General features: G+C 38.0%; 1 protein-coding gene across 2 annotated transcripts in view; it reads right to left on the bottom strand.

Annotated features, from left to right (window-relative positions):
• The window catches only part of MRAS (muscle RAS oncogene homolog), a 118,312-nt gene that overhangs the window by 47,957 nt on the left and 55,420 nt on the right, over positions 1 to 14,935 (bottom strand). For both annotated transcript variants that reach the window (XM_020986118.2, XM_078146780.1), the window contains one exon: positions 10,837 to 11,047. In XM_020986118.2, coding sequence (XP_020841777.1) covers positions 10,837 to 11,029 — 193 coding nt within the window. In that variant the 5' untranslated portion in view covers positions 11,030 to 11,047. The remainder of the gene's footprint in view (positions 1 to 10,836; positions 11,048 to 14,935) is intronic.

Genomic DNA, 14,935 nt, shown 5'->3' with positions numbered 1-14,935 from the left:
AATTAAAAATGAGTATCAATAAATGGACGATGTTGAAGAGCAGGCTGCAACATATAACAAATAGAGAACTGCTATAAAGAACCAAAGATAGTGTTTGGAAAAGTGCTGGGCTAGGTATCAGGAGACCAAGGTTCTGGGGCCCCAGAGCTTCTGATGATAGCCTTACCCTCAGGTTATCTCACCTTGAACAACTTTTAGATTCCAGTGTCCAGTCGCTTCATCTGGACTTCATCTGGACTCTGAGCACAGCATTTCCTCCCCTTCTACTGCTGAACCAAAATAATAGCCAGGCAAAACCTGATATCAAACTGCTGGTTTAGTTTAACACACAGGGCAAAAATGCAGCCTTTTTCAATAGAGATTTAGTATTCAGCAGGAAGAAAGGGGGGGAAAGATAAAGAGCAGCATATGTTAGTCAAACTAACTGCCAGGAAGATGCTTGATTAGAAAAGGGCAGTAACAGGGACAGCAGACATGTTGATTACTGGCATGATCTCCCTTTTCTCTTTGTTCTTAATAAATGTTTAAAAGTGTTTAATAAATGTTTGTTGGATGGATGAATGTTTACCACTTGCCACAGGGGAAACAGATGTAGAGAGAGAAAGGAACTGGAGAGTCAGACAGAATGAGTGTGCCAAAAGCTAAGCAACATGAACTGTGTTAGCACGTCTAGGTCAGACATTCTGTTAGCTCTGCCTAGGTGAGGACTGCTAAGCACGCATATTAACACCTTCTCTCTGAACAATTCTAAGAAATTCCTTAAAAGCTTTAAGAAACATCACCTTGCTTTCATGTCTTTGGCAGCTAGGGGTGAACAGGTTAGAATAAGCTGACATGGGCAAGCAGAACTATACGTGACCTGGGACTTTTTCTCGTCTGAGACACAATTGCTGAGAGAAAGCGATGTCAATTCACGATGCATTTACTAAGTGCCTGCTGCCTTTTGGGCACCATACTAGGTGTTAGAGATATAGTCTCTATGCTCAAGGAGCTTATATTGTAACGGGGAGAGGGGAAGAGAAGCTATATGTACAAAGATAAGAAAATGTGGGGACCGCTAATTGGTGCAGTGGATAGAGTGCCAGCCCTGGAGTCAGGAGCACTCATCTTCCTGAGTTCAAATCTGGCCTCAGACACTTACTACTGTGTGGCCCTGGGCAAGTCACTTGACCCTGTTTGCCTCAGTTCCTCATGTGTAAAATGAGCTGGAGAAGGAAATGACACATCACTCCAGTATCTTTGCCAGAAAAACCCCAAATGGGATCATGGAGAATCAAACACAACTGAAAAATGACAACAACAATAACAAAAGTGAATACAAAATATTTATCAAGTAAAACGAGGGAGGGAGCATACTAATAATTAGTGAGTCAGAAAGGACCTCCTGTAGGAGGGTGCACCTCAGTTGTTCCTTGAAGGGACCTAGAGATTCCAAGAGGCAAATGTAAGGAGAAAGAGCATTCCAGGTATGAGCGCTTGAAGAGAAGTGGTATGAAATCAATCTAGAAATATAGGTTGGAGCCAGATTTTGAATTGCTTTACATTCCAGACAAAGGCATTTGCATCATGTCCTAAAGAAGACAGGGAACTACTGAAAGCTTCTCAAATAGAAGAATAACATGGTCAGGAATATCAAATTGGCAGCTGAGTGGAGGATAGATTGGAGAGGGGAGAGACTAGAGTCAAAGAGACCAAGTTGGAGGCTATTGCAGTTGTCTAGGTGAGAAGTATTATAGGCTTGAACTAGAAAAGTGTTGGCTAATGTGAGTGGAAAGAAAGGGATGGATACAAGAGATGCTGTGAAGAACATCAACGAGAGCTAGCCATTTGTTTTGGCATGGAGGCAGAGAGAGAGGAAGGAGCTGAGGAGGGCTTTAAGATTATAAGTCTGGGCTGTCACGAAGGATAAAGCACCTTTGACAGAAACAGGAAAGTTACAAGAGGGGTGGGCTTCAGATAAAAAATTATGAGTTCATCTTTGAACTTATTGTGTTTCTGAGGTACAGCAGGCAGCTGGTGATGCAAAGATTAGAGCTCAGGAGAGCTCTAATCCAGAGATGAGAGCTGGAGTTGTAGATTTGAGATCCATATACATGGAGATGATAACTATGCCCATGGGAGCTGTCCAGATCACCGTAGAGAGAAGAGGAAAAGGTCCACAATGATTCAAAGGAAACTGAGAAAGAAAGGTAAGGTGGATGAATCCTTTTTAAAGGAAAATTAAGTCAGGATTATATTAGTAGTGATAAGTAACATTTGATGTTAAGGAGTTAGGAAGGTATTTAATGATACCTAGTATCTGTATTTATTTAAATCTAGATCTAAATTGTATTCCATGTTGTATCAAAATTAGTGATTAAATATTTATACTATTTATATTAATTTCTATATTTGCAGACGACATGTATGATCTGAGGTCAGGGTCTATGTTTGTTTTTGCATCCCTAGAATCTAGTACATAGTAGGTGCTTTTAAAATGATGTTTAAATTGAATTGACTGCAGTCTTAACTCCAGTGATTACCATTCATCTGGTGGTGACTACCTAAACTGCAGAATCACGGGATGATGTCTTGACTCATGAATTGAATTTAAGTGAGGCAGAGTTGCACAAAGTTGTCAGTCTCTCTTTTCCTGTGCCATTGAAGTCCAGTGGCAGGACAAAAGTCAAGGTGACCAGCAATGACCTTGGTGTCTTTGATGTCTGACCAAGCTCTAAGTACTATGTCCATTCACTAGCCCTTTCTAAATTATTTGAAATACAAACCCTGTAACCTAAAACCTATAAAGTGGTTGCAAATGTAACAAATGCTTCACTTTGAAAAAAACCTAAAAACGTTTACTTTTATTTAGCAGCTCTCATTTGATGGGGTAGATTTTTTGATTCTTTTCCCATCCCAATAGTGTGTGTGTGTGTGTATGTGTCTGTGTATGTTTGTATGTGCGCTCTCTAACACCATGGGTAATTCAGAGTGGCTCCTTTCTCAGTATCAAGTGTGGTAGCTAATGGTCTGGACTGGGAGTCAAGAGACTTAGGTCCTTGTCTCAACTTTGACACTCACTACCTGTATGACCTTGGGCTAGTCACAAACTCTCTAGGCCTTAGTTTTCTCATCTTAAAATGAGGACATTAGATTAGATGATCTCTAAGGACCCTTTTCAGCTCTAAGATTCTATGTCTATGAGTATTTGGGGGGAGGTGGAAGGAGAATATGCGCGTGCGTGCGTGTGTGTGTGTGTGTGTGTGTGTGTGTGTGTGTGTGTAAAGAGTGCTGGTTTAGTTATTTTAGCAACAGCACCAAGTATGCTCATGAATCCCCCTCAACTTCTGTCTTCTTTTAGTAATTCAATCTCTCACAGCCAATCCTTTGTAAAACATCATGGGGGTAATCAATTTACATGAATAAAACATAATAGCGTGTGAAAATGACCATGTTATACTTTCGTAAAACTTCTGAAATCTCTTTATAGGTCTGTTGAAATTATCCTAAATTCTAGAGAAGAGGTATGGTTCCTTTCAGCAGGGGTTCTTCACCTGGGGTTCACAGAAGGGGTTCCTGGATAAATTTCAGGGTAGCTGTGAACTGGATGGGGAAAAAATAACATCTTGATTTCAATCTAATTGTTTTCTTTTGTAATCCAACATATTTTATGCATTTAAAAACCTTATTCTGAGAAGGGGTTCATAGAATTCACTAGACAGAAAGGAGTCTATGACCCAAAAAGGGTTAAAGAAAAAAAATAAATAGAAATAGATCTATAAGTGAATGAAAAGCTCTTGTTGATCAGTTGTATTTAAATTTTTCATGGCTCCATTTGGGGTTTTCTTGGCAAAGACATTGGAGTGGCTTGCCATTTCCTTCTGCAGCTCATTTGACAGATGAGGAAACTGAGGCAAACAGGAATGAGTGATTTGCGCAGGGTCACACAGCTAGTGTCTGAGGTTAAATCTGAACTCAGGTCTTTCTGACTCCAGGTCAGGCACTCTATTCACTGTGCCACCTAACTTAATCAGCAGAAGAGTAATTAAAGAGTAAACTTAAATCTTTGGCACAAACTAGGTGTTAATTTTGGATTTGAAAGCTTAAGATAGATGACTCAAATAAACATAGGTAAAGGGAAAGAAAAGCTGCTTTCAACTGCACCAGCCTGGATTCATGTTTCTCTTTTCTGAATACTTAATATTGGATTTTAAGAAGCAGCATGCTTGAATGCAAAGAGCACTGGTCTTGGAATCAGAAAGACTTGGGTTTCTGCCCCAGCTCTTGTGTGACCTTAACCAATACCTCATGGGGATGTCCTAGGAAACAAGAAAGACAAACTTTGTCTTTCATAGAATGTAAGGTCTTTGGAGGACAGGGACTCTTTCATTTTTGCCTTTGTATCTCCAGTATCCCTTGCAGGGCCTGGAACATAGCAGGTGCTTAATAAATACATGTGGATTGATGGCTAAACGTGAAAACTAGCAGGTGAGCTAAGGGGCTCTTTATTGGTCTCTTCTCTAAATTCTCCAGCATTTCATTTGTAATTGACTTCATTCTACTTTCTCTTACCTTTATCTATATCTATCTTGTCTGGATGTGGTTTAAATTTTTTTTTTTAATTTTTAAAATAAAAAAAATATATTTAATTAAAAATTTCTTTAAAAATATTTCATTTTTTTCCAATTAAATGTAAAGACAACTTTTAACATTCTTTTTTTTTTTTTGGTTTTCGGTGAGGCAATCAGGGTTAAGTGACTTGCCCAGAGTCACACAGCTAGTAAGTATTTGTGTCTGAGGCTGGATTTGAACTCAGGTCCTCCTGACTCCAAAGCCAAAGCTCTATCCACTGCACTGCCTAGCTGCCCCCTTTTAACATTCATTCAAAAAAAAATTTGAGTTCCAAATTTTCTTTCTCCAGCTTTCACCTCCCCCCTACCTGAGATGGTAAGCAATTTGATATAGGTTACATATGTGCCGTCATGCAAAACATATTTCCATATTAGTCATACTGTGAAAGAAGACACAGACTCAAAGGAAAAAAAAAACAAAAAAATAAAGTGAAAAACAGTATGCTTTGATCTGTATTCAGACACTATCAGTTCTTTCTCTAGATGTGGATAGCATTTTCCATCATGAGTCTTTACATGTTGTCTCTCCCATTAGACTGTGAGCTCCTTGAGGGCAGGAACTGTCTTTTACCTTTTTTTTTTGTATCCCCAGCACCTTAGTACAGCACCTGGATACTAGTAAGTGCTTAATAAATGTGTATTTATTGACTGATTGTGGATAAGCTGAAAATAGGGAAAATTACAAGGGGTTTGATTCCTAAAAAAAAGTCTGAAAGTCTCAGTGCAGAAATTAAGACTTGTGAGGGTACAAAGTTGAAAAGTTTAGGGGAAGCTAGAAAGTTGTGGTTTATTCAAGCCAGAGATAAAACCAAAATTAGAGTAAGCAATACTGGTGAAAGTTCATGAATGCTGACCATAGAATCATAGATTTAGAGAGCTCTGCCATCTAATTCAATTCCTTCATTTTACCTATGAAGAAAGTGAGCCCCAGAGACATGAAATGACTTGTTTAATGTCACATGGCAAGTAAATACCAAAGCCAGGATTTGAACCTTGCTCCTGCAACATGAAGGCCAGTATTATCCCATTGTGCCAATTATACCTTTAACAATATCATAATTCTATCTTCCCATGCCTTGGTTGAAATTGAGAATCACCTTTTCAACTACAGATTTAGTATACTAGGTAAAGTTTGTGTTTTAATAAAACATTCTTTTTTTCCCCCACTTATAACTCAGTGAGAAAATATATTCATCTTTGATTTGGTTAACATGAAAATGGTAGAATGAAGAAGGAAGGAAAAGAAAATAAAGTAAAATAAAATAAAAGTTACATAAAAGTAACATGTTGAATTGATTATGTACTTTTTTTCAAAGCAAGTCACACCTAAAAAAAAAAAGAGTATGGCATGAGGTTATAATTCAGATATCATCACCTAGCTGGTAAAAGGTTACCTAAATTAAAAGCAGAGTTCCTAGAAAGAAATAAAGCTAGGCTTGGTAAACCCAGGCATCACATGTCTTCCTCTTTACTTTCCCCAAAGCTGTAGCTTTTATTATTTTATTATTGAATCTACCTAGAAAATATTCACCCATTGAAAAAAAAGAAGAAAAAGGAAAAAAAAACAAGGAAAAAGAAATTGTTCTAACAGACACTGTATGACAATGTAGTGTTGTAGAGAGAATACTTGGTTTGGAATCAGAAAATTAGTATTCGAGTCGTAACTCTAACATTTACCAGCTTGGTTACTTCAGGCAAAAGACTTTACCTTTCTGGGCTTCAGTTTCTATATCTGTAAAATAAGGGGACTGAACTAGAAGGCTCATTCATCTCTAACATTCTCTAATGTTGTTCAGTAGCTGTCTCAGCAAATCATCTTTCTGGGCCTCAGTATTTTTATCTGTAAAATAAGGGGATTGAACCATCCGTCTCTAACATTCTGTGAGGCCGTTCAATAAGTCTTCCCTCCTCCCCTGACTACTTTAAAAATATTTTACTCTTTTTTCAAGAAATAAGCCAATGTCCAGGGCTATTTTTTCCCCTCTTAAAAAATAAAATGTTACGGGAATTAAAAATTTAATTAAAACTTACTTGCCTGGAAAGGTGATACTTTGACCCACTTATATGCAACTTGCTGCCTCCAGATGTACAAGAAACTGCCCTGATAAATGGGAAAAGAGGCCTTAGAATGACATCTCCTAGAGAAATGCGGATGGATCTTGGGCTTTTGCTAATTAGCAAAGTCAACCCCATGCAATGTTCTCACAGTAGTATCTCACTAGCAGGCCAACTTTCCCCACTGTGAATGTAAAGTTGATATGACTTTTATTCTGATTTTCTAAAAGCATTAAGACTTTTCATCCTGAAGTAATCATTACTGTTTGACAGCTGCACCAGGGTTTTCATTATATCATTCTTCAGAGGAGGAAAAAGAGTGAGTAGGCCTGTCTTGGGCATCAGCTTCATTTTTGACAGCCCACCCCTGCTCTGCGATCTCATTGTTCACACAATACCTGTCTCTTTGTGAATGCCTGCCTTTAAAACCACAAAATCTTATTTAAACTTAATCAAAAATGTCTATCTCTTCTCCCCTTTGTTAAGTACAAAGAATGAACAGTGGAAGAGAGGTCACCATGAAATACGGAGCTCATGGAAAACATGGATTTTGCCAGCTGTCAGGCACAAAAAAAAGTGGATTGAAGTGGCTTGCCAAGCAATGACATGAAGATCTTTTGACAGAGTCCTTTAATTAGCATGAGATCACCTCTTCCTGACTAATATTTCCTCCACATTTTAGCACGATTAGGCACGATTCTATAAGAAGTGTAGTTTGAGGAGAAATGAAGGAGAAATGTTTTCTACAATATGAGTCCCTTTGCTCTGGCTTCTGAGAACACAGAGATTAGGTTGTTAAATCAAGGAATCATTTGTGCATAGTCTCTTGGGAGACATCCCTCCCACCTTGGTACTCAAGATGCCATTTATTTCCTAGCACTACACAAATAATCATGCAGCCAATCCCTGAAACAAAGCTGAGGGGTGGGTGGAAAATTTAATAAGTCTCAGCTCTGCTCTCTATCGCTTTTCAGGGGAATGTACTTTGGTGGGGATCTGGGAGTACGTTGAGCTGTGCTGCAGATGTTTCATTGTAATCTGTAGTAAGGGAAGAGGGTATAGGTAAACGGAGAGGGCATGGTAAGATTCTTTTGGGGCCTGGGAATGGGAAAGTCCCCAGTTAGATGCTTAGTTGTTTGCCTTGGGCAGCCTGGGCTGGATGACTTCTTTTCTGGAGTGTTGAAGTGGGGATTCATGTTTCTATGGATTGGTCTACGTGGCTTCCAGCCTTGAAATTTTTGATTTCACTTGTCTGGATTTCAGAGTCTTCAATGGTAAAATAAGAAATTGATAGAAATTAGTGGCAATCACGAAAGATAAAAAATTCCAGTTGCTTGAAACTGAAATGGTTTCACACCATCAAACAAATGACTTCACCTCTCTGGGCCTCTGTTTCCTCATCTGTAAAACAACAGGCACAGATTTAATGACCTCCAGGGTCCTTTCAAACTCTAAATCAGTGACCCTATGAGAAGAGAAGCTATATATTGGTAGAAATATCTTTGCAGAAAACATTTCTGATAAAGGTCTCATATTCAAAATATATAGGAACATAAATGTTTAAGTCCAAGAGCCATTCTCCAATGGATAAGTGGTCAAAGAATATGAACAAAATAGTTCTCAAAAGAAGAATGTCAAACTCCAAATACCATATAAAAAACTGCTATAGATTGTTTATAAGAGAAAAAAATGCAAATCAAAACAACTTAGAGGTTTCACAGCACACCCAGGAAAGTGATAAAAATGACAAAAGATGAGAGAAGTCAACATTGGAGGGGCCCTGAAAAAACCAGGTAGACCAACACCCTGCTGGTGAAGGAGTCAACCATTTCAAGCATTCTGGAAAGCAATCTGAAATGACTCCAAAGAGTGACTAAAATGTCCTTACCCTTTGACCCAGAGATTCTACTCCAAGGCATAGGCCCAGGGAGGTCAAAGACAGAGAGAAAAGTCCCACACACACCAAAATATGAATAGCAGCACTTTCAGTATTAGCAGAGAACTGGTAAAGTATACCTGCATCTGCTGAAGGCTATCTAAGCAAACTGTGGTGCAACAATGTGATTGAATCTCACTGTGCTCTAAGAAACTGATTATAAAGAATTCGAGAAACACTTGAGGGGAGAATGATGCAGAATGAAGTAAGACAACTGGGAAAATGATATGCAAATCAACCTCAACAAAATAATAAGAAGAAACAACAACAAATCCCCAAATTGAATGCCATATAATTATGATGACCAAGCTTGGTGTCCTCTACCACTCCCCCCTGCTTCTTTGCATAGGTGAGGAACTATGGGTATGGAACGCTGAATATACTATCAGGCTTAGCTGACGTGTTAGTTAGTTTTGCTGAACTGCCCTGCCTTCCCCCTTTCTTTTTCTATTCTTTGTGGCAAGGAAGAGGTTCTAGGGGCAAGGAATATGTTCAGAAATGAAAATACATCAATTTTTAAAATCAATATATCAATATCAATATATTGATCAAAATATATATGTTTGGAAATGAAAGATACCAATTAAAAATTTAAAAATGAAGAGTTTGAACAAAATGTTCTTTAAGATCCCCAACAGCTCTGATGAGATTTTATGATTCTAGCCATGTGACTCTGGGCAAATCACTTAAACCCCTTTTGCCTCAGTTTCCTCATCTGTAAAATGGGGATAATTTTAGCACCTACCTTTCCATATTTTTGTGAGGATCAAATAAGATAATAATTGCAAAGGGCTTAGTACAGTGCCTGGCACATAATATTTATTGTTGTTGAGTCATTTCCTTTGTTTCCAACTCTTCGTGACCCCAGTTGAGGTTTTCTTGGCAAAGATACTGGAGTGGTTTGCCATTTCCTTCTCTAGATCATTTTATGGCACATAGTAAGCACTATGTAAATGTAAGCCATTATTATGAGTCTCTGGAAAAGCAAGGAGACTGGTACAAAAGAAAGGAATCATATATTGTCTAATACTAGGGGACACACAAAGTAACAGCCACAGATAACCTAAAAAGTTGGTAGAATTTTGAAAGAGGGGCAGCTAGTTGGCACAGTGGATAGAGCAGTGGCTCTGGAGTCAGGAGGAGCTAGTACAAATCTGGCCTCAGACACTTGACACTTACTAGCTGTGTGACCCTGGCCAAGTCACTTAACCCTGATTGCCTTGCCAAAGAGGGGGAAAAAAGGAATTTTGAAAGAGAACAAGATCAGATAGCTTTTACAACTTTGAGAAGGAACTTCTGGAAGGGACCTCTGAGGTGACCTAGTCCAATCTCTTCATTTTATAGATGAGAAAACTGAGGCACAAAGATATGAAATGACTTGAACTAGGTCACAAAGGCAGTAGAACCAGCTTTCGAATCCTAGCTCTCCTGACCCTAAGTGTTCTTTTCACTATGCCATGGTGGCTTTAATCTTAATCAAAACCCTTAGACTTTCCTCTATCTTTAAAAAATAAAGAGTATATTTATGGCATCACAGAATTAGAATTAAAAGGGATCTTTAGATACCATTGAGCCCAACTCCCTCATTTTACAGATGAAAGAACTGAGGCCCTGTTGGCTGCGTTTTAGACAGTAAGGTAACATAGACAAGAAATGTGGTGAACCAGAAAACCAGTTTTTGTTAAATGTTTAATGAATCTGTTTCTTAAAATGGTAACATCTCAAATTTGTAAGCTTCTTTAAAAAATTTTTTTAAGTAAGTTTTTATTGATATCTTTTTAAAAAATTACAATAATTTCCCTGAATATGACATCTCTTCCTTACACTCCCAGATAACCATCCCATAAAACAAATAGTGGATTTTAAAGACAAAAAAAAAGAAGAAAAGAAAAGGGAAAGGGAAACATTAGCATAACTGATCATCAAATTTGTAAGCTTTTAAAGATAATAAATAGTTGTAATAGAAAAAAGAAAAAGAAAACTTTAGGTCCTAGAGAGGTTAAATGATTTACATAGGTAGTAAATGGCAGAGCCAGGATTTGAACTTTGGACCTTTGTCCAAATCCAGTGAGTACAAATCAATCAAGATTAAAGCCTTGTGGCATGCAAGGCTATTGTTTATACTCTCTCTCATTCATTATTTATCCCAGTTTGACTCCGAAGCATTCAGAGCCAACCCCACTCCCCCCCCATCCCCAGGAGATCTCATGAAGAGCCTTTGTTTCCCAAGCTTACCATCAAGGATGGCCCACTGGTTGTCAATTTCTGTGTGCTTCAGGTAAGAATCTTCAATGGTGGGGTCATAGTCTGGCACAAAGATCTTCTGGAAAAACTGGATGGTCAGGGCACTCTTGCCCACACCACCATCTCCAACCACTACCAGCTTGTATGTGGGGAGATTGTCACTCGGTACAGCACTGGTAGCCATGTTTCTGATAAGTCCGACCTGGAGAGGCAAGACATGTTGAATGAGACCAGCAGCCTCAGTTTTTACACCATTGCTAATCCAACACAGAGGTTTGGTCACCACTCCCGTAATTGGCCCGGGTAGCCAGCCATCTTGCAAGAATGTAACCAACCCCTCAATCAATAAATATTTATTGGGCACTTGCTACATTCAAGGCACAGCACTTGATAGGAAATATAAGGAATTTATACACCTACAATGAACATGATTGCAGTTACCCGTTTTGACAACAGTTTTAATTTTATTTGATTTTAAAAATCTACTAGCCTATAAAATTTACCAGCTCCATTCTCAGCAGATTTAATTGAGTCCCTGGTAGACGATGTGCCCTTTGTCTTCTCCCTAGCATGTTCTTTAAGGTTGTATAAGATGATACATTAAACTATTACTTGGTGCAGTAACATCAGTAAGTAAAATTTATAGAGCATTGAATCTGAAAAAAGAGCAGAATCAAAAAGCTTCAAATGAACACATACAAACCTTCACTTGCTCATTTAGCAACTTCTGCTTGACATTACCCGGTGATTATTTTGGAACCTAAGAACGACTTAATAGCTAATTTTATTTCTCTATCTCTGCCCAAAGAAACAATCAAAGATACCACTGCAATGCAGGGGAATTCTACTCTAAGCAAACCCAATATATAATAATCCAAGATTCATTAAAAATATATATTGGGAGTGAAAGAATCTTTTGCTTTACAAGGAAATTTGCTACGGGGCTCTCATGTTGACTATACTAGAAAGTATGAGGAAATACAGAAGAAATTTATAATTGACATGATTCCTGCCCATCCTTGAGTTAGTTATTAAGACTCTTTGGGAGAAACAGAGCCAACATTCACAAAGAGAACATATCAAAAAGGAAAACCATCTTAAATGCAAGCTGTAAAGCTAAAGAGAATTATGAATATATGATAAATTCCTGGGTAATTCTAAAGCGAATGGTGAGAAGAGCTTTGGATAGCTAACCATGGGAGTTTCTGCTTTGACAAAGATTTATCTATACTGATATACAGGATTTAATGACTCAATTTACTTCAGGAGAAAAAAAACACCATGGATGATATGGGAGCAATTTGTTTCACGGCAACAATGTTATAACATTGCAGCATGATGAAAACTTAGACTATAAAAAACCTCAAATAGGTGGGAAACTCCAGTCTCATCTTTTGGGCCAAAAATTATAGGAAAAGGTGAATCTGGGGAAAGTAGCCCTATCTTCCCCTTCTCAGCATCTGTTGTGATTTGCTAACACAGCACAGTCACACTAAACAAATTCTCTCACTGACTGTGTCTAAAAATATATTTATATACACACACATATAATATATGTGTATATTTTACATATGTATATATTATACATGTTTATCATATGTATATATATTATACATGTATATATCATATATAAATGCATGTATATCTTATTCTATAACTTCAGTTCTTAACTTCTCTGTCAGGAAGGAGATAAAATGCTTTATCACTGGTTCTCTGGAACTCTGGCCATTGTATTGATGAGAGTTCTTAAGTTTTTCAAAGTTGTTTGTCTTTATGATGTTGTTTTTGTAGAAATTATTTGCCTGGCTCTGCTCACTTTACTCTGCATCTATTCATACGAATCTGATATTTCTCTGCAACTGTCTCTTTCATTATTTCTTATGGCACAATAGTTTCTATTACATTTAAATACCATTATTTGCTCAGCCATTCCTCCAACTGATGAATACCAACTTGGGTTCCACTTTTTTGGCACTAGAAAATAATTACTATAAACATTTTTGTAGATATGAGACCTTTTTCTCTTTCTTTGCTCACCTGTGGGTATAGGTTTCAATGGGTTATTGATAGATCAAAGGGTCAGTTTAGCAACTTTTGGGGCATGGTTCCCTTTCCAGAATCGAAAGCTGGACCAATTCACATCTCTACCAATAGTGCATTAACGTACCTGTTTTACTGAATCTCCTCTAACATTTCTTGTTTTCCCTTTTTTTGGTCAACTCTCACAATCTAGTAGAACCTCAGAGTTGCTTTAATTTGCATTTCTTTCATTATTAGTTATTGGAAGAATTTTTTTCATTTGACTATTGATAACATGGATTTCTTCCTTTGAAAACTCCCTGTTCACATACTTTGACAGTCTATCAACTGGGGAATGGGTCTGATTTTTATGAATTTGAATCAGTTCTCTATCTATCTTAGGAATTAGATCTTTATCATAGAAACCTGTTGCAAAGATTTCTCACTCCCACAAATTCCCAAGCTGTTTCCCTTCTAATCACAGCTGCACTGGTCTTGCTTGTGCAAAAAACCTTTTAAATTTTATGTAATAAAAATTGTCTAGTTTATCTTATGTATTCTTTCTATATCTTCTTTGGTCATGAACCGTTCCCTTATCCATAGCTGCAAAAGCTAATTTCTTACTTGCTTTTCTAATTTGTTTCTGATGTAATCTTTTATATCTAAGTTATGTATCTCTTTGGAGCTTATCTTGGTCTGTGGCATGAGGTGTTGATCTAAAACTAATTTCTACCAGAATCCTTTCCAGCCCACCAGCTTTCGCCAAATAATACCAGACTGGTCTTCTCCACCAATCAGAGGGTAAAGGTAAGGTGCCAAGAACTAAGATACATCAGAGTTCATAAAATTTAAGGGGAGGGGTTGTCATAAAGTATGATTAATAAGGTTATATTCAGACTCACTGAAAAATAATCAGCAAACAAAATTCTAAGTAATGGCTCACTAATAGATGCTAAATGGATATGTGTTTGAAAACTGATTAAAATCATATCACAAAATGCTTTTTTTAAAAAAGGATAATGTTCTTTTAAACTCTACATTTAACATTTGATAATCTGTGCCCCAGAGGAACCTAGGTTATATAAGCATCCATCCAACTCTTCCTTTATACCTTCAGAAGCATTATTTCAGTAAGGTCATCTAGTGAGAGAATCATCTCACCAACATTCTAAAGGAAACCATGGCATCTCCTACCTACTCTCCATTCAGAATCTCTTCCTGCTCAGTATTACATTTCCTTCATGACTAACACACCCCTCCATCTACCTGCACAACTTTCCATTCTATAATTTGGCATCCAGATTCACCATTTTATGTACCAGACCTGCCATATTTCTATTTCCTATTACTGTCTCATCCTTATACACCACATGTCTAGCCCTGGTCCAATTTTCCACTACCCACCCCTTCCACTGTGTCTTTTGGAACCACTGTTTCATTATTAATAGCTTTCCCTTCCTTCATCCTTGATTCTTTTACACTTATTTTACCTCCTCACATTCACTAAAACTTAATTTTCTCCTCCAAATTCCTCACCTCTGGTCCCCCTCTCTTATGTTGGCCACTCCATTTCTCATTCCTACCTCAAAGGGTCTGGAGGGGAAATCAGCATACCCTTTGTTGCCTCCTTTCTACTTCCAGACTCCTGCTTTCCCACTGTTATTCCACAACTTCTTTGAAGTTCATGCCATCCTTTCCCTTGTCTCTAGCATCCATCATAGTGACACTTCTAGACATTTTTCTACTTTTCCTCCTTACTTAGGTCTTTGAATATCTCCTTTCTACCCCTTTCCCAGCTACAATGAGGGCAAGGAAACTAGAGCTTTGCCCTGGGCTGGAATCTGCTCAAGTAAAGGCTATTTAGAGAAATGATGACAGTCCATGTATAGGAATACAAGAAGGGAAGACAGGAGGTGGAGCTTAGAGGCTGGGTGACACTACAGTGAGGTGAAATAAATAATTGGGACTGTGAGGGGTTGGGGAAGAGGGTAGGGGTAGGCTCCTAATGCTCCACCACTTCCTGCTCAGTCTCCCAGTTCTTTAAGGGTTAGAAGTAAGAAACAGGGAGGCC

Source organism: Phascolarctos cinereus, unplaced genomic scaffold (genome assembly GCF_003287225.1).
Source record: "Phascolarctos cinereus isolate Bilbo 61053 unplaced genomic scaffold, phaCin_HiC Scaffold_726;HRSCAF=1367, whole genome shotgun sequence".
In the NCBI taxonomy this organism is placed as follows: Eukaryota; Metazoa; Chordata; class Mammalia; order Diprotodontia; family Phascolarctidae; genus Phascolarctos; species Phascolarctos cinereus.
The sequence above is the reverse complement of the archived record's forward strand: the minus strand, read 5'-3'. Positions and strand labels throughout refer to the sequence as shown.